The 22,226-nt window shown below is 39.3% G+C and overlaps 1 protein-coding gene across 13 annotated transcripts in view; it reads right to left on the bottom strand.

Annotated features, from left to right (window-relative positions):
• Positions 1-3,513: 3,513 nt before the first annotated feature.
• nfia (nuclear factor I/A) overlaps positions 3,514-22,226 on the bottom strand; it is a 460,777-nt gene continuing 442,064 nt past the window's right edge. For 11 of the 13 annotated variants that reach the window (XM_078218530.1, XM_078218523.1, XM_078218526.1 and 8 more), the window contains one exon: positions 4,198-5,302. In XM_078218530.1, the coding sequence (XP_078074656.1) occupies positions 5,285-5,302 (18 nt within the window). In that variant the 3' untranslated portion in view covers positions 4,198-5,284. Of the gene's footprint in view, positions 5,303-22,226 lie in introns of all 13 variants that reach the window. The other 2 variants (XM_078218532.1, XM_078218533.1) reach the window with 2 other exon arrangements.

The following is a 22,226-nucleotide window of genomic DNA, read 5'->3' as shown; positions in this document are numbered from 1 at the left end:
CACAGTAATGGGACGGTAAATGCACAGACGTCATTAAAACAAAATCAAACTGAATCGCGTGCGATGCCACTTGTAGGTAACTGTCAGGTAAGTGTTGTCGGGTACACAGTTTCTAAGTTTTGAACTGTGCCCACCCCCTAGGGTGAAGCAAAATAAACAAACAAAAAAGTAATACTGAAAATGTCTTTAAAAAGTAAATGTATTACCTCGAAAAATACTGAAAACACCCCCAAAAATAGACAGATGTGTTCTCAGTGAAATATCTTTAAAACTATCTGACAAGAACCAAGTCAGGAAAAAAAAATGACTAACATAAACTTGAGTAATATTTATACAGCTCAATAAGCATTATGGAATAGCATGCAGTAATATTGTATGGTTACTTTACATTTGCTTAATCATCAGGAGAAGGTTCTGACAGACAGCGAAGGCGACCGTTGTAGAAAATTGTAGTTCAGAAGATTCATATAATACAGATTTCACAGGCACCACTTTTTTGTAATGTTTCAGGTAATATGCTGGTATTCTTATTTCTTTCTTTTATCTAAAGCTGGCATTTATAATAATGACAAAAGGCAAGGATTGACGTAAACTCAATAGATACCAAGGTTAACCATAGATTTTGTGCATAGTTCCCATGCAGAAAACACTGCTACACATTTACACTGTCATAAAGCAAGTGAAGTGAGCCCAAGTTGTCACATTTCATTGCCAGCCTGTAATAGCACCATGTAATGGATTTGCATTTAACAGTAAATTTAATTATAAAGTTGATGACACAGTATTCATTACAATTAAGTGCTATGGAACAGCTTCAATGTTACCTGCTACACATCAAAGCAATTTTCGGTACTGGCTGCTAACATTTTTAAAACTTTTTTTTTATTAAAAATACTTCCTAAGTTACGAGCTGAACCGTTATACAGCCTCGGTTTGCAGCTGCGAAGCTGGATTTTACTGTCAAACGCTGATGCATGCATTACTCTCAAGACAAGACTTTATTTTAGTGCATCTGAATCCTGCCAGGTGCCATTAAAGCTTTCCTTATATTATCAAGCCAATCTCAAAGTCATGTTCTTATGGTATTTTGTTCCATGGAGGCCTTCTATCAAAGATATTTCCAGAGACACAATTCAAAGTGTAATATTGTTTGACATTCCAAAAATCACCACAAGGAAAAAAACTGTCTCAAGCTGTGTATCTGATTTTTTTTTGTCCAGTATATATTTTAACAACACTGCCACTACAAAGCTGCAATATGCATGAAGAAAAAGGTGAGGAAACCTGTCATGGAACTTGCATATTCCTGCAGGCTGACTGAATTCTGCGAACTATGCTTTTGAGAGGAAATCTCATTCTTGTGTGGTCTTTATCCCTCTCCCTCCCTTTTTGGTGAAGAAAAGTCGATTTAGCGCTTCGGGCAATTTCTAGTCTGGCTCTACTGTTATTTGACTAAGCTCAACCTTGACTCTGAAGTCGGTCAGTCAGAACCACAGACTTATTGTCAGACAAAAACCCATGATCATTGTGTTGCACAATTACAAAAACATAAAAAACATACATTTTCTAACCGGACGTTGCAGACTTTAAGCTTGTTTTCTTTATCTACCTTAGCAACATTCTAAGGTTACATTCTAAAATGATGCAAAGATAATTCAATACGCAAAGGGTTAACGTTTACCCAGCTTGAGGGGGGGGGGGGGGGGAAAGGGGGGTGGATGGGGGGGTCAGGGGGGAAGGAAGAAAAAAAATCACACATCCCTTGGATTAACAGAATGACATGCTGTCTATACCTCCAGAATGAAACTGAATTCTCATTTTGTTGTGTTCTTTGCATGATACTGTGAAAGAGAGTTAGCTTAATAATACTTACAACCCCAGTCCGTTTCATCCTTTACGCTTTTGCCTACACACTATCATTTTTTCAAACCTTTTTAAAAAAAACTTTTCCTTTTTTTTAAACTTTAAATTTGTTCAGGTTTCCCTAGCATCTTTCAGACTTGGAACAACAAATACCTTCAAAAATACAGCATGTAATATCCATTTACAATGGTTCTTCAGTAGCCTATACTTTATAAGTATAGGAATATGCCATACCAATCAAGAAGAAAAATAAAGTACTTAAATACATACAAAAAAAGGAAACAGGAAAGTTTATAACTCAAATCCAGTTCCCAGAGGAATAGCAATACTACGAATGCTGCCTTATAACAAACAATCAGAAAATCCACTAAGCTAGGTTGACAGATTTTTTTTCTCATTTTAACAATGTTACAAAAGTTCCTGCATTACAAAATAGGGCAGATTAAATCAGTGTAATTAATACAACTATACAACATACAAATTACAAATCTGCTGAATGGGCAGCTCAAGTTTTTTCCTTTCCTCGCTTTGCAGCCACGACTAATCGCACTCACCAACAAAAAAAAATAAAAAAAAAACTGCCCGCACTATTGCTTTTTCTTTAAACTGTTTTAAAAACAGGGTGCAATTTCTTTTACTTATTATTTTGTATGTACAACCAATTCTACTCATAAACCTTGGCTTTTGCCAAGGTTCTTACAAAAAAAGTTTGTCCGTGCTATTCCCTTCACTGTGAAGCACTGCAAGCTGCTCTTTATAGTGCACATATGTCAATGTAATGCCCAGCTACGTGCTAAAGGAAGGCTAAGGATGTGGATTACAAGAAATTACATCGAACAATTACAATCACACAATACAGTATTGTGGAACACTTACTCACCACTTAGTAGACACCTATCAAAATCCAGAAACTTGTTTTAATCATTTTAATATACATAATCAGTAAACAATTTGAAAACTTGGAAGTTTCAAATGTGCATATAAAATGGGCATTTTGTTTGATTTTCTTGAATGCAAATTCCTTGCAGTCTGCTATGCTGAGAAAAAAAATGGGTCTGGGATTTGAATGAAAGTTTAAGGCTCAAATGTGAACAAACTGTTCTGAAATTTGTTGGAGCAGGGTTCAGCTTAGTGCTTCACAGTTCTACTGCCACTCTAAGGAGAGCCCTTCCTGTCTGTGCATTCAGCGTTTACAATTTACAAGACAAACACCTAACAGACTGCGTTAACAGCAGCACCAACTTTGGTCAAATAAAAAAAAATTAAAAGTAAAACTTGCTAAGCATTTTCTACATGATAAATCAGGTATTGCATATTTTTTTCATATATCTGGGAAAACAAAGGAAGACACCAAATAATATTAAAACGTAGCGACATCCAAAAAAAAATATTGATACACTAGCATCTACAGATTTCAAAAGCACTGACCATACAGGACAATGAAATCTAATCCTATCTGCGGAAAAACTGATTTGTTTTCTACATGTTGAAACTTTACAATGGCTGACATCAATGTCGCATTTAAAAAGTGTCTCTGATTGCTACACCAGGAAAAGACCCAAGAGGATTGTTACATTATAGGAACATGTGCAATGATTCCACGTATAATTGCTATCCAGGGCAAGGCACATTGATGCGGAATTTTTTTTTAATATCATTCGTGCAAATCAAGAAACTTATTCCATTAGGGAAAAAGTGAGGAGCAAAAGTGTCTTCCCAAGACTTTCTGTTTACTGATTGTATAGGACAGTAGTAGAGGCCCTTTTCTTAGGCCGAACAAGTACGGTTCAAAAGGCAAGTGCCCGGAATAGGGATTATATTTCTTGTGTCTTAATGCACTATACATTTCTCCTACATTATCTATATAAAAATTAGTCACTAACACTAGATCATGCATTTTAAATGTCTGATTGGCTGGCAAGCCAAGCAGAGAATATATACGGTTGGTATACCATGGGAAAATGGTTTGTTAAATATTTGCAAAGCACACCTCATAGCATGGATGAGGGTTTGCTTTGCTGTTTGGTCAAAAATCTATTTCAATGCAGTGTTTTCTTTTGTTACTTACATGTACAAGTTGCTTAAATCGATATGGATAGATTCCTAGATATAACATGTGGATCTGAATTCCAGCGTTCTAAGGTGGAACACCGAAAAACTCGTCAAGATCTTAAATCCATGTACTGTGTCGTTGAGCTTGGAAAGAAATTTACTTGTAGTACGATGTGGCGATTTTCTATTATGTGCTTAGTTAAAACAACGATTAGCTATAATTTTGAATGTAGTTTACATGATCTGGCAAAAGCACCATTAGCTTTTTTTTAATTTTTTTTTAAATCTTCCTTCAGTTTACTTGAGGGATGCAAGTTTATTTTAAAAAAAATAAAAAAAGCAAAAAATAGCTCCCCTTTTTTTCTTGCAAGGCTATGATTTTACCCCGATAGTTTAGAGTCCTGGGGTGGGAGGACTTGGAAAACAAAAATAGAATTTTCAACAATCTCTATCATACAAAGATATTTAACTATCCAATGAAATTGCACTTTACTCAATTAATCAAAAAAATTAAACCTTTTTTGATTGATTCCTGTCAGTTTCAATCAAAGCAGACCATCCTCCCCAGTTTGCATGGATTTCTTATTTTTAACGTTTTTTTTTCCTTATTAAGTGTCGGAGAAAAATAACAAAAACAAATGGTGTGAATGCAGCATTTTAATCTTCTTGCTGTGAGATGCTTGGATTTTATATACCTTTCAGGATGCCTTTCGGAGCCATGATAACCAACATGTGTCAGTATATAGCTGGGTTTGCGTTTAATTCATTTTCTGGGAAAAAAAGAAGAGCTGTATTTTGTGATATGTTGCAGAGAAAGCTGCCCTAGCTATTTCCATGATGTCGTAGTATTTTATATCTTGCAGGATTTAGCTATGGAACTTCAAAACGCGTGTGTTTCATTATCTTTCACTAATATTTTACCTGTTGAGGGTCTCCCTGCTTGCTGGAGATAGCCTGAAATAGTTAGACTCTACATAATTGTGTAATAATCATACAGTCAGTAAGTGATAGCGGACTAGTTCTATCCGGTATGAGAAACTACCTTGCTATGCCTATGTTCTACTATTAAAACACTTCAGAAATTTCTAACAGAGCCTAAATATTTCAGTTCCTCAGTAACAGACCCTTACATTTCAATAGCACGGTAACAAAAATGACGAGTATGACCAGTTCTTATTAAGTAAATCCATTGCTATGGTCTTCATCATTCAGCCTTTAGGCGTGCTGTTTCATGTCATTTCTTCTTCTGTTGAAATTCTATTGATCTCCCCTCCCCCCACAGCTTGAAGTAAAGATGTCTTGCTCCCATGTTACAGAGTTGGGAAGGGGTCAGGTGGTCTGTCTGCTGGGTGGCGGGAAGCTATGGCCTTTATCCCAGGTACCAGGACTAGAGGAAAAAAAACATAGGATTAGTTTAGAAACACTCAGTAAGATATAACACACTAAAAGTGCTCCCTCATTTCTTAAAGCTTTTTCAAAACATATTTAAATTGGTCAGCAGTTAAATTGAAGTAGAAGATGAAACATTAATAGAACATCGATTTTATTCGCAATAATGACTCTATGCTCTTTATACGAGGATAAGCTTTGACATTGCGCATTATATGTACTATATTCAAGATCCTAAAAGGAACACTGTTAGGAGAGTTGAATATCCATTACCATTTGCCCTTTCAAATGCATATAGCAGGTCAGAGCCCAACTGTGATAATTCTGCTGATGGGTCGCACTTGAATTATTAACTTAGTTTTTTCTTTCAGGCGTTAATTGAACTGGTACGCATTAACAACATTTTTCATTTTTATCACCGTCAAAGTTTTTATTTCGCAAAATGTATTCCAAGGAAGGCAAGGCTTAATGGTGCAGCTTTCATGTGGATCTATTCCTCTTACACTTTTACAATGTTAACTGGGCAATGCAAGACGGGAATCTGAGGAATATCTTAGGAACAGGTATGGGCCATTCAGCCCTTCTCGAACCTGTTCTGCCATTCAATCAGTTCATCGTCATACTTGAAAATTATACAAATGAAATAGGTTCACTTCATTTTTAAATGCACCTCGGATCCTACTTACAGGAATTTAAGTGACTGCTCGATTTATTTGCTAGATTTTATATTGTTTCTTGAGGGCATATCCCATTGTTCTTGATGTTGCCCCAATCAGTTTGTTGAAGCATCCGAATGCCCGTCATTTACATAGGATTAATTAATTTTTTTGCAGGAATGCAAGGTTTGGTTTTCGAATGCAAACTGAGTCTTGCTGTATAAACCTCTGTGTGGATTTTATTTTTGTAGCAAAACAGACTGATGTGCTAATTGCCAAATAAAACTTACCCAGAAATAATAATTTTACAGAATTTAAAGTTGATTACAAACAAATCTGGGCACATCGACCAATGCATTACCATCATTATGATACACTGAGTTTTTCTCACTGAAGGCAATGACTTGTGAAAAGGCAAGAAACACTGTCTCTTGGAGTTCAGCTACAGAGTAATGTTTTTATTTAAAGAAAACACCAATACAGCACCTCACCTAAAACATCAGTTGAGATAACAAGATGGGCAAAGCACTAACTAACATGTCGCGCCAATCTACAGTGCGGTGTCAAAAACATTGGAGTTCAATGGGGAGTGTGGGAGAGCATGCCAGGTGTAGGCATACCTAAAATTGAGCTGGCCAACCTGAAGAAGCTACAAAGCAGCATTGCACATGATTAAAAGTGGAAACAGCTATAGACAGGGCTAAGTGACTCCACAACCAACAGATCAGATTAAAGCTCTGCGATTCTGCCACAACGCAGTCATGAATGGTAGACAATTAAGAGGCTCCAAAGACAATAGTGGCACAGTCCAGCAGATCAGTGCAAAATATAGAGTATTTGTCTGTATTTGAAACTTCAGCCAGAAGTGCTGACTGGATGAGCTATTTTGGTCTCCTCCTGAGGTCCACACTATCACAGAAATCAGTCTTCACTCCACGTGATATCTGAACGCACTGAATACAGCAAAGGCTATGGGTCCTAACAATACCCTGGCAATAGACTGAAGACTTGTGCCCTGGAACTAGTTGTGCCTTAGTCAAGCTGTTCCAGTACAGCTACAACACTGACATCTATCCAGCAGCGTGGAAAATTGTCCAGGCGTGTCCAGTTCATAAAAAGTAGCAATTGCTCAGCACTATCCTGCTTACTGACATTACGAGCCACTCAGCTTTAGACCCCCTTACAGCATTGGTCCAAATGGGCAGAAGAGTTGAATTCCAGAAGTGAGGTGAGTGACTGCATTTGACATTTGATCGAGTGCGGCACTGAGGAGCTCTAGCGGAACTGAAGTCAATGGGCATCGGGGAAAAACTCTCCACAGGTTGGAGTCATATCCAGGACAATGGAACATTATTATGGCTGTTGCAAGTCACTCATGTCAGCCTCAGGACATCATTGCAGGAGTGCCTCAAGCTAGTGTCCTAGGCCCAACCATCTTCAGCTGCTTCATGAATGACTTTCCTCCACCAAAAGGTCAGAAGAGGGATTGTTCATTGATGATTACTCAATTTTCAGCACCATATGTGAAGCAGTCCTTACCCATAAGCAACCAGACCTGAACAACATTCAGGCTTAGGCTGAGAAGTGGCAAGTAACATTTGTGTCATACAGTGCCAGGAAATTATCGCCAACCATCTCACCATGACGATCGAAGGCATTATCATCGCTGAACTCCCATGTAAACATCATTATTCTGGGTGTTACCATTGACCTGAAGCTTAAGTGGACCAACCATAGAAATACTGCAGATGCAGGAGCCCAGGAATTCTCAGGTGAAAACTCACCTCCTGACTACCTAAATCCTATTACTATTGACAAAGCAGGACCCAGTAATGCGATAAAATACTTTCCACCTGTCAGATGAGTGCAGCTCCAACAACACTCAAGAAGCTGGACACCATCCAAGACAAAGCTTAACTAGTATCCCATCCACCACATTAAACATTCACTCCCTTCATCACTGGCACACAGGGGCAGCAAGAAGGTGTATGACCTGCAAGAACTTGGAGCTACTCTCCAACCTTCCTTCTACAACACCTTCCCAACTTGTGACCTCTACCACCTGGAGGAACAAAGACAGCAGATGCATGCAAAACACCACCACCTGCAAGCTCCCATAAAAATCACACAACATCCTGGCTTGGAACTATATCACCATTCCTTCAATGTCACTGGATCAAAATTTAAAACTCCCTCCTTTTCAGGGAGTGCCTACACTGCATGCACTGCAGCAGCTGAAGAAGGTGGCTCATCACCACCTCCTCAAGGGCAATTAGGTATGGGCAATAAATGCTGACCGAGCCAGCAACAAAAGTCTAGTTCACGGCAGAGGGGGTTAAAAAGCTGAGGGATAATTGGAACAGACATAATTCAGTTTCATTATAAAGTTACTGATTATTTCCTTATTTTTATGCAGTGTGTAATTTAACATCTTAAAAGTGTAACATCTGCTTGCATTTCCACTGAAACTTATCTGTTACAAATTTCTGGCCCTTATATAGAATTACATGGATCCTATAGGACAAAAATTGACTACTAGCTCAACTGTGCCAGTGTCTATACTTCAATCTTAACACTCTTACTTCCCTCTTCCCACATGGCACCAGTATCCCTCTATTCCTTTATCCCTGACATATGCATCAAGCCTCTCTTTCAACATTTCCTGCTATAGTCATTCTATGCAGCAGGAAGTTCCACACTCTCAACACTGTAAAGAAATTACTTCAATAATCCATTAGTAGCTATCAAATATTTTTATTCTTAATTCTTTCATGGAATGTAGGCATCACTGGCAAAGCTGCATTTCATAGAAATCATAGAAACCTTACAGTGCAGAAGGGGGCCATTCGGCCCATCGTGTCTGCACCGGCAACAATCCCACCCAGGCCCAATCCCCGTAACCCCATACATTTATCTGCTAATCTCTTTAAACTACACATCCCAGGATACTAAGGGTTATTTTATCATAGCCAATTAACCTAACCCACACATCTTTGGACTGTGGGAGGAAACCCATACATACATTAACAACCATTTATCCATTCCTAATTTCCTTCAAACTGAGTGCTTGCTAGGCTATTTTGGAAGGCAATTAAGAGTTATCCATATTGCTGTGGGTCTGGAGTCACTTGTAGGTCAGATCGGGCTAGGATAGCAGATTTCCTTCCTAGAAAGATATTAATGAACCAGATGGGTTTTTACAATAATTGACAATTGTTGTCATGATCCCATAACTGCCTTTCTATTCCAGATTTATTCATTGAATTTAAATTGCACCAGCTGCTGTGGTGGGTCTTGACTGCACACGGTCACTGGATTACTAGTCCAATGATGTTACCACTAGATCACTGTCGTCCCCTTATTCCCCCCTTTCTCTGGAGGCAACAATGGGCAACAGGAATTTGTCCACATCCACCTATTTGAAACTCTTCCCAATTGAAGATCTTTATCATGTCTCCTGCTGGTGATCTCTTCTCCTTTGAAACCAGCCACATCCAGTCCAATCACAAGATGCCAGTGGCTGCACTGGCCAATGTGCTCACCCATTCATCTTCAGCAACATTTATTTTTCGGTTTGAATGAGAACTGGACACATTGGGTGGAATTTAGCGTGGGCTGGCATGCGGTGGGGCAGCCAAAGAATTGTGAGATGGGGGGGCATGGGGTTGGGTGCCAGTCCTCTTGCCCTGCAGCGATTCGGAACCCTTCCCGCCAAGGGAAGCTGCCCAGTAAAAACAAGTGACTGCCTTGTGGGCTTGGTGCTCGAAGGGCCCCTCCTAATTGGGCACCCAAGCAAGGGTTGTCCCCACCAAAACATCCACCCCACCTTCAGCAGCGACCCCCCCCCCCGCAAACCTCTCCCCCAGTGTAAGTTCCCATGGAATGGTCAGACTGTCGCATAATCTTGGGTACTGACACCAACTTTTTCGGTTCAATTCTTAAAAATTGAATTCAAATTCTCAAACTGCCATGGTGGAATTTGACCTCATGTTCTGTAGATTCAACAGTCCAGATTACAAATGCAGTGACGTACTGTTACATTAGAGTCTTGGAGGTTTACAGCATAGAAACAGGCCCTTTGGTCCATCTTGTCCACATCGCCCAGTTTTTTACCATTAAGCTGGTCCCAATTGCCCGTGTTTGGCCCATATCCCTCTATATCCATCCTACCCATGTAACTGTCTAAACGTTTTTTAAAAGACAAAATTGTATCCGCCTCTACTACAACCTATTGCCATACAGTCTGTGCTGGAAAGGGTTAAAGTTGAAAGTGTAAGGTTCTCTATTCAAAATCAGCATGAGTGCACAGATCTTAATGCAACTCAACATCAATTAGCAGATCAATGCAAGGGGAATACTGCAGCTTCAGCAGAACCGCTACTGGCTGGTATTTAGTATGTACGCTTTGAAAATTGGTATTCAATCTTGCCATTTTAAGCTGCTTTGTTAATTGATAAAAAAAGTACTGTTTGAAGGAAAAAAATTAGTAATGGAATGTCTTACATTTAATAAATTATCTTTAAAAGAAAAAGACAAGGTGCATTTATGTAGTTTTAATAAATTGGCTGACAGCCAATGAAGCATATTTAATTTAACTGTTCTTGTCACACAGCTGAAGTATTTTAACCTTTTACAGGCTTTAAATATTTTATCCAAGTTTTTTTTAAACTTTAATCAACATACCTGATGCATCTATTTAACCATCACTGTACTTGGTCACCCAAATTTTACTGCCCTATGAAAATATATCTCTAACAAATAACGGGGAAACGTCTTACTCAAAAAGAGAAGGAAAGAAATGCATGCAACGTGTGCTGGGGCAGCTTTTTAAAAACAGAGTTCACAGTTAAAGTGAGCAAGAAAGGAGATATAACTTAAAGTGAAAACTGTGGTCCTGCCAGCGTTCTTAATTAAAAAGCCCACGGTCCCTGTAAAATATTACTAACTGTTGTCAGCAGGGGGTGCAATTGAACACAGCACCTTCCTTCCCTCATAACTGCACACTGTTGGTTTGCAGTGCTTCTGCCCATCCTCTGAAATTAAAACAAGGCTCTTTCCCACTCCTTGCTATTCACTGCCTGGCAGGCAAGGTTATCCAAGAGCAGTGCTGTAATCCTTCACAGAAATATGCTTTATTGATTACTCTGGTCTATTGTTCCCTTTTTAAGTCCCCCAAGTTCAAGTTCATCCTGGTGTTACATCATGTCTGGTTTCCATTGGTTACCAGACAGACCCAGACGTGACTATCATTATCAAGAAACACTCTTCTCTCCACCCACCAGCCTTCGAGAGGCTCTGACGTAGCAGCTCTACTGCCGACACATTGAAGTATTTATTCTGTCTAATTTATGGCCCATGCTGTAAATGAGACCACAGTCCAAAAAGCAACGCTGTTGTATATTTAATTAATTTGTCTTCCTCAAGCATATGGGAAAACTCGACAATGGCTTAATTATTGCATTTTTCTCCAAACACGCAAAAAAAAAGCACACAAAAAGGTTTTCACACAAAAACAAAACCTCCAGCCACGTACTGGTTTTCCTCTTTTTTTTTCCAGCTATTAACATTTGATGAAATGCTTCAGCTGTTTCATTGTATTTTATTACATATTTTTTTTAAAAGTCAATGTGAAGGTTGCTTCATTTAGCTCTACAAATCAACTTGTGACATTTTTTTCCCATTTACAGTCTATTCACATGCTCAGGGAGGCACTTTAAGGTTAGTTTTTAATCAATAGAACTTGCTGACTCTGTACTTTTCTGCTGTGCAGTGCAGCTCCTCTGCGTGTGTCTGGCTGTTACTTCAAGAAATGTCTTACAGTAGCAGTAATGAAATGTCATTTGATGTTTGGCTCGGGAACATGGCATTGTAGGGGAAATTTTTTACCAGTCCAGAGGAGCAGGGCTTTTCCTGTTGGTACAAAACAGGCATCAATCATCAGGGCAGTATCTAACCTACCATCATTCCTTCTCACATATCCCACCCCATCTCACTGCAGTTCAGGATTATGGGCTTGAAGACCTCACTGATGATCAACATTGAAGTGGTGACCAAAATCAATGGAGACAGTCGGCCACCAGATCATAAAGGAAGACTCCTTCTCCTTAAATGTTTGCAGCAGAAATTAAATTTTAGCTTCACTTATTGTGCTGTGTTAGTGTTGTAGTATTCACTTCTTTCTTTGCCGATGTGTGGCTAAACAAATAGCCACATGGGCAAATGCACTTATAAGGAAACAATTTATTATGGGTGCCCTAAATGTTTATTAGTATGATTAGCATATGTTCTTAAAGTAATTAAGAAAACAAATCTTTACCATAGCACTGAACTACTTATAAAAGGATTATGAACCTTCATTCTTCCAGTGAAGGTTCTCCTTCACACATGCCAGCAATATTTCCAGTTAGTCACCATGAAAATTTGCTGCCATGCCCATGTTCCACTAACAATGTAAATTTTACCTCACTAACAAATACAATATAGACTGACTGGGTTACTGCCTAAGAACTGAAAGTTCTAACTTGATAAAATTGCAATAATTATCTTCTGGAACTGTGCAATGATACCACCATCACGCTGTAATTGCAGAGCATAGTGACAATATGGCCAAAATATTTATCCACTTTACAGCATGTTTGCTACGGCTGCTCAAATAAAAAGTCCTAGAGGCAGTCAAAAATGGGCTTTAAACCAAATTACTTGGTTTTGCAGCTTGAGACTCATCTAAAAATGGAGATGAAAGGCTTTTAAGGCATTAAGTTATGTTTATAACACACATGCAGCAAGGAAGAGAGATCCAAATATCACCATATGGTGTGGAGGGGTTGAAGGATTTGACTAGAGGATAAAGATCAACATGGTTAGACCACCAATAGTGGAAAGGAGATGCAGGCAAATCATAGAAATCTGCAAGAACTGTACTGTTGAGATAATGGGGGACTTCAATTATCCCAATATTAAAAATAGTCACAGTGTAAAGGGCAAAGAAAGGAAGAAGTTCCTGAAATGTGTACAAAAGAACTTTCTTGACCACTGTGCTTTAATTCAATGAGAAAGGAACCAGTACCGGATCTAGTTCTGGGCAATTAAGTGGAATAAGTAGAGCACGTTTCAGCATGAGAACATCTAGGAAACAGTGATCATAATATAATTGATTTTGGAGAATTATTGAAGTGGACACTGAAGAGTCAAACATAAAAATACTTAACCAGTGGATGACTAATTTCAGTGAGTTGAAAAGGATCTGTCCCACGTGGATTGGAATAGAAAAATGGAAGGTAATATGGAAGCTTCATGGAAGTCATTGAAGAATAGAAGGCCTCCAAAGAGAAGATGGTTTGGATACTGAGTAAAGACATTCCCAAAAGGGGAAAGGAATGACATTCAAAACTACAGCTCCCTAGATGATAATGGCTTGGGGTTATTTTGACCAAAATGTGAAAAGAGATGCTAAGTGGGTGCTGCACTAACAGAAACACCCATCTGAAACATAATTTTCAGGTTAATTTGATGATCATTATGATTTGAACATACATACAGATGCTAACCAGAAACCTGCAAGTATATGGTAGACAATATTTTAATGGAAGAGTATATATGAGCTCCTCACGCTGACTTCCACTGAAGGTATGGAGTGTTCTGTTTGGCACCCAATAGTCAGTTTCAGATTAGCTCAAGGACTGGAAGAGAGAGAGCACAGATTCTCGGATGTAATACTGGAGATCCTGGTGGAAGAGGCCCATAGGGAGTAAGGATGCCACCTCAACCTCCTGTCCCTCTCCACCCAAGTCTTTCTCCCAATCTTACTGCAGACCAAGGGGTAAAGAGAGAATGTGGGAATAGGTTAGTAGCGTACATAAAATGGAGCATAAACATCTATTACAAACATATAAATAATAAAACCATATTCAAAAGGAGAGAGATTAGAGGCAAAAAAGGAGATCTTGTCATGCAGGCAGAGGACATGGCTGAGATACTAAATAAGTATTTTACAACAAGGTAAGAGGATGCTGCTAGTGCAGCAGTAAAAGAGGAGGCACTAGTGATATTGAATGGGATAAAAATAAAGCCGATGTAACTAAAGGTTGGCAGTACATAGAACCATAGATCATAGAATTCCTACAGAAGGAGGTCATTTGGCCCATCATGTCTTTACTGACTTTCTGACAGAGTGTCTTATGCAGGCATTCTCTCCTGCCCTATCCCTGTAACCCTGCGCATTTACCTCAGGTAATTCATCTAACCTACACATTGGGACACTAAGGGCCAATTTAGCATGGCCAATCCACCTAACCTATAGAAGAAAAAAAGTCCTGGTTTGCATGGCATGAATTCTAGGTTATTGGAGACAGCAAGGGTGGAAATTGTGGAGGCTCTGGTCACAATCTTCCAATCTTTCTTAGATATAGTTGTGGTGTCAGAGGACTGGGAGACTGGAAGTGTTGTACCTGTTGAAAAAAGGGGCGAGAGATAAACCTGACAATTATAGGCCGATCACCTTATCACCAGTCATGGGGAAACTTAGAGAAAATTAACTGGATCAAAACTAACTTGGAAAAGTGTACAAAAGTTAGTATGGATGTGTCAAGGTAAACTGTGTTTGAATAATTTGAATGAATTCTTTGATGAAGTGATGGCGAGAGTTGATAGGGGTAGTGTGGTTAATGTTGTGTATGTTGACTTTTAAAAGGCTTTGGATAGAATAACATAAAATAGGCTTGTTAGCAAAATTATAACCAACGAGATTAAAGGGATAGTGGCATGGATACAAAATTGGCTACAGGCTGAATGGAGAGTGATGAACTGTTGTTTTTCAAGCTGGGGGTGGTGGAATGTACAGTGGTGTTCCCCATAGATCAGTATTAGGACCACTTCCTTTTTTGATATGTATTAATAGCTTGGACTTTGGTATACTGGGTATAATTTCAGATGCTACAAAAATAGGAATTTTAGCGGAAAATAGTAACAGGTTGGTGAAATAGGCACACTCATGGGCAGGACATGTTGAGAAAGCTGGTTTTGGAATAAAAGCACATGAGATCTTTGGCATCAACAACAGGAACAAGAAATTATGCTAAACATTTATAAAACTATGCTTCAGTGAAGTTGTGTGTTCAATTCTGTGCACCGCACTTTAGGAAGGATGTCAAAGCCTTGGATAGGGTACAGGAAAGGTGAAGTACCATGGGATGAGAGACTTCAGGGATGTGGAAAGACTTGGTGAGGATGTGGTTGTTTTCCTTAGAAGGTGAAGAGAAGATTTGATGGAAATATTCAAGATCATGAACACTTCTGATGGAATCAATAAAAATAAACTGTTTCCAATGGGAGAAGAGACAGTAACCAGAGAACACATATTTTAAGTTGATTAGTAAAAGAACCACATGTGACATGTGGAAACATTTTTTGTTCTGAAGCAAGTCACTGGGTATTATACCATGAAACTACTTTGGACACTTGGCTCAGTTGGAAGTGCACTTACATCTGGGTTAAAGTCTCACTCCAAGATTGCGTGCCAATCTAAATGGATATTTCAGTGTAGTACTGACAGACCATTGCCTTTTGAATAAGATATATAAACCAAGATGTAATAAGATGGGCATAAGTAAATTCAAAAATAATTCAATGGCTGTGAACTGGTTTAAGACATCTTTAGACTTTGCTTCTAACTTGGTTCAAATTCCTAATGATTGTCAAAAAAGCTTAAAAATAGCGCAAGACTCCCAAAAACAGAAGTAAAAACAAAATGGCATTAACAAAGGATGTAGCCATAGAGTGCAAGAGAGCAAGATACATCTCACAATAAATCTAAAACGACTTTGGACATGATACACAAGTAACAGACACCTGCAGGATTTAGTAAATGTGGAAACCAGAAGTGAAGATTTGTAAATGTGAAAATGATTAGTTGGCTGTTTTTGAATGGGCTACAAATATGCTGCTGGTTAGAGTCCTAAGGGGAGGGCATTTGTCTAACATCCTAGCAAATGATATGATGCAAGTAAACTTGAATATATATGTGGATGTTATAGAGTTCACGTATGTTGGCAAAGAAGAGATATTTAAAATAGCTGTGTGGTTTTGCCAAAAAATGAATGAAATGAAGTTACAGTTCGCCTGGCCCCAGAATGTCTCTGTGTAAAACAATTAAGTACTTAAAAAAATTGTGCTTCAGGATGCAATTCACTAATGGCATCTTGCAAAGGGGGAACACTCCTTTTAACAGTGCTGGTTTCCTTTTAGATCTCGATGCAATAATGCACCATCACATCACAGCAAAGCCCATCTTAAAAACTTTTGGCTGTCCTTCCTCAATATTCAAGGTGAAATGGAATGGAAATTTTGCAGTTTAAGATGCGGATTTAGTTCTTCTATTGCTGTTCAAAATGCAATGTAATCGCATCCACACCAGAACTGCTGAGTAAGCATTTAATAACTGCCTGCATATGTGTGTCATTTCAAAGGTATTCAGCTCATGTAATGCAAAACAGTCACACAGAGAATGTGGTCATAAAACACTAAGGTGCAAACTAATCCTGTATTATGCTGAATAAAACAACAGTTGATATTGTTCATCAGTCAAACATCTATTGGTCAGTGTGATCTCTTACAAGTTTAAAAACTGTAAACAAATTGAATTGACAAGACAAAATGTTAGTAATATTTTACCACTCAAATATATTCAAAAATTCTGAAGTAAACATTTCAGAAATGTCATATCATTTATAAGTACAGGTGGGTAGCTTTACAGGCTAAGTGCTTGACTCCTAATCACAAGATTCAAGTCCCAGGGAATGCCTATACTCCTACTACTGGCCAGAGCACAAAGGCAAATATCTGACAGGGAACAATGCACACCCATAACTGAGTCCATTCAATGTGTTTCCCCAACAACCAATGAATACGACCAAACTCTGCAGTTCTGGCACATCCTGTTGGGAACAATGGTGGACGATTAAATGACTAACAGGAGGCAGAGGCTTCATAAATATCCCCATACTCAATGATGGCACATGAGTACAAAAGACAAGACTGAAGCATTTGCAACCACCTTTAATCTGAAGTGCTGAGTGGATGATTCATCTCAGCCTTCTCCTGAGGAGTTCCTCAGGGTAATGTCCTCTGACCAACTATATTCAGTTGGTACATTAATGACCGTCCCTCCATCATGAGGTCAGAAATAGGGAATGCTTGTTAATGACTGCACCATGTCCAGTTCCATTCGCAACTCTTCAGATACTGAAGCAATTGTGTTCACATGCAGTAAGGCCTGTGCTAATTGGTCAGCAAGTTGACTCTGATTGGCTGAGGCATTACCATGGTTAAAGCAATGGGGAATTACAGGATCCCCAAACTCCCAAGTAATTCAAAAAAAGGTGCAGGGCTTTATTTGTTGCAGAGAATGGGTCCCTGTATATGAATGAATGTCACTTCTCGCAAGCATAAATGAACACATTATCAGCTCAACTGACTGTTTTTAATTGGCTGTTATTGTAGCTATTAGCAGACTCAGGATTGTTTGACTAGTGCTGCCCAACTGCAGAATCACAACGAACAGCAGGCGTTTTGTTTTGGGTTTTGTAAGCATGGGTTGGTTGAGTATGGTCTGGACTTTCCCATTACAAACAACTGAAGGAACATGCTATTTGTTCCGATCAGCCAATTGCTGGGACGTACAGCCCACATACCTGGCATCACTCTGCTAATTCAGATTGTGTGGTGGGCAGGATATCTTTCTGGACTGCGGTCGCATCCAGTTAGTGGAAAATACTGCCTGCAGAGCAAATTCACAATAGCAGCTTGAAACAACTTGCTGAACATCCATTGTTCACATTTTTCAGTTACTTTGCCCTCCAGGGTAATTTGAGTTACTCTGGGTAGTTTTCAGGTCCAAAGGCTCATTTGTGAATTTGCATGAGACACAGCGAGCAATGATCTTATCAGATAGTAATTGTGCCGCAGGATAGCTTTGACGTGCTCTGTTTCTGCATCAAGCCTGCAAGTTGAGCAAGTGGCTCAGGCCTTATTTACAATTGCTGATAAAGCCAACCTTATTGCTATATGAATTCCAACATGTATACTGACCAGTGAAAGTAAGCTTATGGTAGACATTAGTGGATATCTCAACCAGGATGTCCAGGAACGAGATGCTCCATCTCAAAGGTGAGGTGAATTGGAGTGCATGATGGGGGTAATATGTGGGGTGCATGATGGGGCAGTAAGATGTGCTGCATCGCGATATCACAGTAATATAGGCTTGCTGTCTTTTTCTGAATCTATATTAATTAAACTTATAAACTTAACAACTTGCGAAGTTGAGTTTTTTAAAATGAAACCATAGGCAGAAATTTATGTTCCCCCACTGGCAGTTTTGGGTCCCACTTGCCATGACCTCTCTGCAATTTTATGATGGAACAGGCAAGCCTCATGCTGAATGATACTGTATAAATATAAAATGAAAATCCTGACAGTTAACAGGATACTTTCTAAGTCTGAATTTCATGCTTGACTGTTGCCAATCCAAAATATAGTAGCCACGGTTACTGGGGAAAAATCAAACTTCAGGAGGGAACAAAATGGGCAGTGGCAGATCGGATGATCGTTAGACACAGATACTTCTTTCCATTAAGTTCAAATAATGTGCCCGATAGCATCAAATATTCTTTTCCCGGGATTTGGCCCACACTGACAGGGTCACCTTTATGGTCCATTCCAAGCTGCCTTTGAAATAGGTCGTTTTCATAAAATCATAGAATCCAACAGTGCAAAAGGACGTGATTCAGCCCATTGAGTCTGCACCAACAACCATCCCACGCAAGCCCTATCCTCGTAACCCCACGTATTTACCCTGCTCGTCCCCCTGATACTAAGGGGCAATTTATCATGGCCAATCAACCAAACCCACACATCTTTGCAGTGTGGGAGGAATCCTGAGCATCTGGAGGAAACCCACGCAGACACAGGGAGAACGTGCAGACTCCACACAGACTGTGATCTGAGGCTGGAATTCAACCCGGGTCCCTGGTGCTGTGAGGATTCCTGAATCCCTGCAGTCCTTGTGGTGCATTGATCTGAACACAACTGAGGCTTCATGATATTTTCACCAACATCAAGTGGCTGTTGTCAGAGGACTTCTGTAGTACAATACAAACAGTGTAGATACCTCTAGATTCACAGAACATCATACTGAACTTCTGATGTGCCAGTTTACATTGCTGGCCTGTATGGATTTTCCTGAGCAGGAACAGCCATACAGAATAGCAATTGTGCGTGTTCTCTGGAAGCAGCTCTGCAATATTAATGTACCATTAGAGGGAATGGTTTAAGCCTTGGGGGATTTTGTTAGTCTGGCTGTTTCCTAATGATGTGCAAACTGTGGGAAGGTAACACTTGCACCACTGAAGTAGTAACGGAGGAAGGAGGAGCTGATGAACAGTCGTCACTTAGCTGCCTTGGGTACATGGATGAAAAAAAATGAACACAACATCCCTACAGACAGTTTGATGATTTTCCCAGGAGTCCTGTAAATGCCTCAACCAGTGTTCGTAAGCTAAGTAAAATGGCAAAGAGATAAATCTGATGATTGGGAATTTCACTATGATAGACAGAATGGGGATTTGCAGCAAAGATTCTCAAAGTTACTGCATCTTCAACTGTTGGTGGAAGATCTCCTAAAGCCTCAATTTTCTATCATTTATTAATTTTGATATAAGAATACAAGAACTAGGAGGAGGAGTAGGCCATCTGGACTCTCAACCCTGCTCCGCCATTCAATAAGATCATGGCTGGTCTTTTCATGGACTCAGCCCCCACTTACCCGCCCGCTCACCATAACCTTTATTTCCTTTACTGTTCAAAACTTTATCTATCCTTGCCTTAAAAACATTCAATGAGGTAGCCTCAACTGCTTCACTGGGCAGGGAATTCCACAGATTCACAACCCTTTGGGTGAAGACGTTTCTCCTCAACTCAATCCTATATCTGTTCCCTCTTATTTTGAGGCCATGCCTCCTAGTTCTAGTTTCAACTGCCAGTGGAAACAACTTCCCTGCTTCTACCTTATCTATTCCCTTCATAATCTTATATGTCTCTATAAGATCTTCCCTCATTAAAGCATTACCTGTTTAATGTTTCAATGTTAAAATAACACTGGAGAATAAATCTAGATTTACTGAATCTAGATTTCCTTCGACAGCACCTTCCAAACCTTCAATCTCTACAACCTCGAGGGACAAGGGTGCAGATGCATGGGATCACTGCCATCTACAAGTTCCCCTCCAAGCACACACCATCCTGACTTGGAAACATTTCACCATTCCTTCACTGTCACCAGGTCAAAGTCCTGGAACGTCCTCCCTAACAGCACTGTGTGTGTACCTACATTACATGGACTGCAGAAATTCTAGAAGGCAGCTCATACCACTTATTCAAGAGCAATTAGGGATGGGCAATAAACACGAGCCTAGTCAGCAATGTCTGCATCCCTTAAAAAAATAAAAATAAGGCTTTCATGCCCTTGCTGCTAAATCCATTCATTATTGCTGCCAGACAAAAGAATAGATAAGGCTAACTGGTAACAACAGTCTAAGTTGTAAGTTACTTAAAACATATCAGTAATTTTATACTAACTCCATATTTCCTGTAATTAAATATTTCTTTTTGCTAAATAACAGAATAAATTAATTATATAGTCAAGACTGAGGTGGTCAAAATCTGGTCTCAGATTCTGAATGAATGCTATAAAAATATGCAAGTGTTTCGATATAAAGGTAGATAATGGAGAACCAGTAGATGTAATATATTTGGATTTGCAAAAGGCATTTGACAAGGCATCACACAAAAGGCTGTAATAAAAGAAATGGATGTATGGATTTGGGGATAATATATTAACATGGATAAAGGATTAGTTTAAGGTCAGAAAAATGAAGAGTAGGGATATTGGGATGGGATAGGGTAGTACAGTGGTTAGCATTGTTGCTTCATAGCATCAGAGATCCGGGTTCAACTCCGGCCTTGGGTGACTGTGTGGAGTTTGGACAGTGAAAGTTTCGCGTCCATATGGCCCTTCAACAGAAGTTTTGTAGAAGGGTCATATGGACTCAAAACGTTAACTCTGTTTTTCTCTCCACAGATGCTCCCGGACCTACTGCTTTTAGCTAGCGTTTTCTATTTTATTATGGAATTTATCTGTTTACTGTACTCAGTTTAAAAAATGTCAGCATGAAGTCTAATGGACCTGAGCAGCTGCCAAGAGCAATCAGCAGATAACTGATTTGATGAAAATCTGGTGGGAGGATCTCATGTCAAAACAGAACCTGCTTGATGTTCCAACCACTTAAATGAACAGGTGCGTAATCCTCCTTACCCACTTTTTCTCTGTGCTTTGTACAGGTGATGTCCAATGCCTAGGTAGCAAAGATGAAAATCTATCCTGATATGTTAAATTGCAAGAATGTCCCCCTTTAAAACTATAAATTAGATTTGCTTTACATGCTTAAAGTCAATTATTTGCTGGTCAGGTCAACTAGACATCAGAATAAGTTTGTTTTAACACTTTTAGGTATAATCTGCATGTTATGTCTGATATCTCAAGTGGGAAGATACCAAAATATATGTACAGATGACAATGAAAGTAGTTGCACAGACTTCGACGCAAATTCATAGAATCCCAGAACTTTTGTTGGGAATTTATCCCTCAATTCATCATGTTAATTTGTGAATGGAACTCTTTTTATAATATGACCCCCCCCCCCCCCCCCCCATCCCTCCACCACCACCACCAATATTATCAAACAGTAGAGCATTCTACATGCACAGGACAACACTTGTTCAATATTGCATCTATTCTATTCCCTGATCCTAGGAGAACCAACTGATTGGCATATAAAAGATTTCTTCAGCCAGAGGGTGATGAATCTGTGAAATGCATTGCCACAGAGGGCTGTGGAGGCCAGGTCATTGTGTGTGACAGAGGTAGATAGGTTCTTGATCAATAAGGGGATCAAGGGTTATGGGGAGAATGCAGGAGAATGGGGATGAGAATCATATCAGCCATGATTGAATGGCGGAGCAGACTCGGTGGGCTGAATGGCCTACTTCTGCTCCTGTATCTTATATACCATCTATTTCCGTAACCTGAAAAATATGCCAATTTTAGTTCTGAAATTTTCAACTAACGCAGTCTCAATAGCTCAGGTACATTAATTCATCAGTTATTATCACTAACAGCAATTGCCTTATTTTATCCACTCAAAAATGTTTATTTTG

This window comes from Mustelus asterias, chromosome 8 (assembly GCF_964213995.1).
Source record: "Mustelus asterias chromosome 8, sMusAst1.hap1.1, whole genome shotgun sequence".
Taxonomy (NCBI): domain Eukaryota; kingdom Metazoa; phylum Chordata; class Chondrichthyes; order Carcharhiniformes; family Triakidae; genus Mustelus; species Mustelus asterias.
This window is presented reverse-complemented; position numbering and strand designations above follow the sequence as displayed.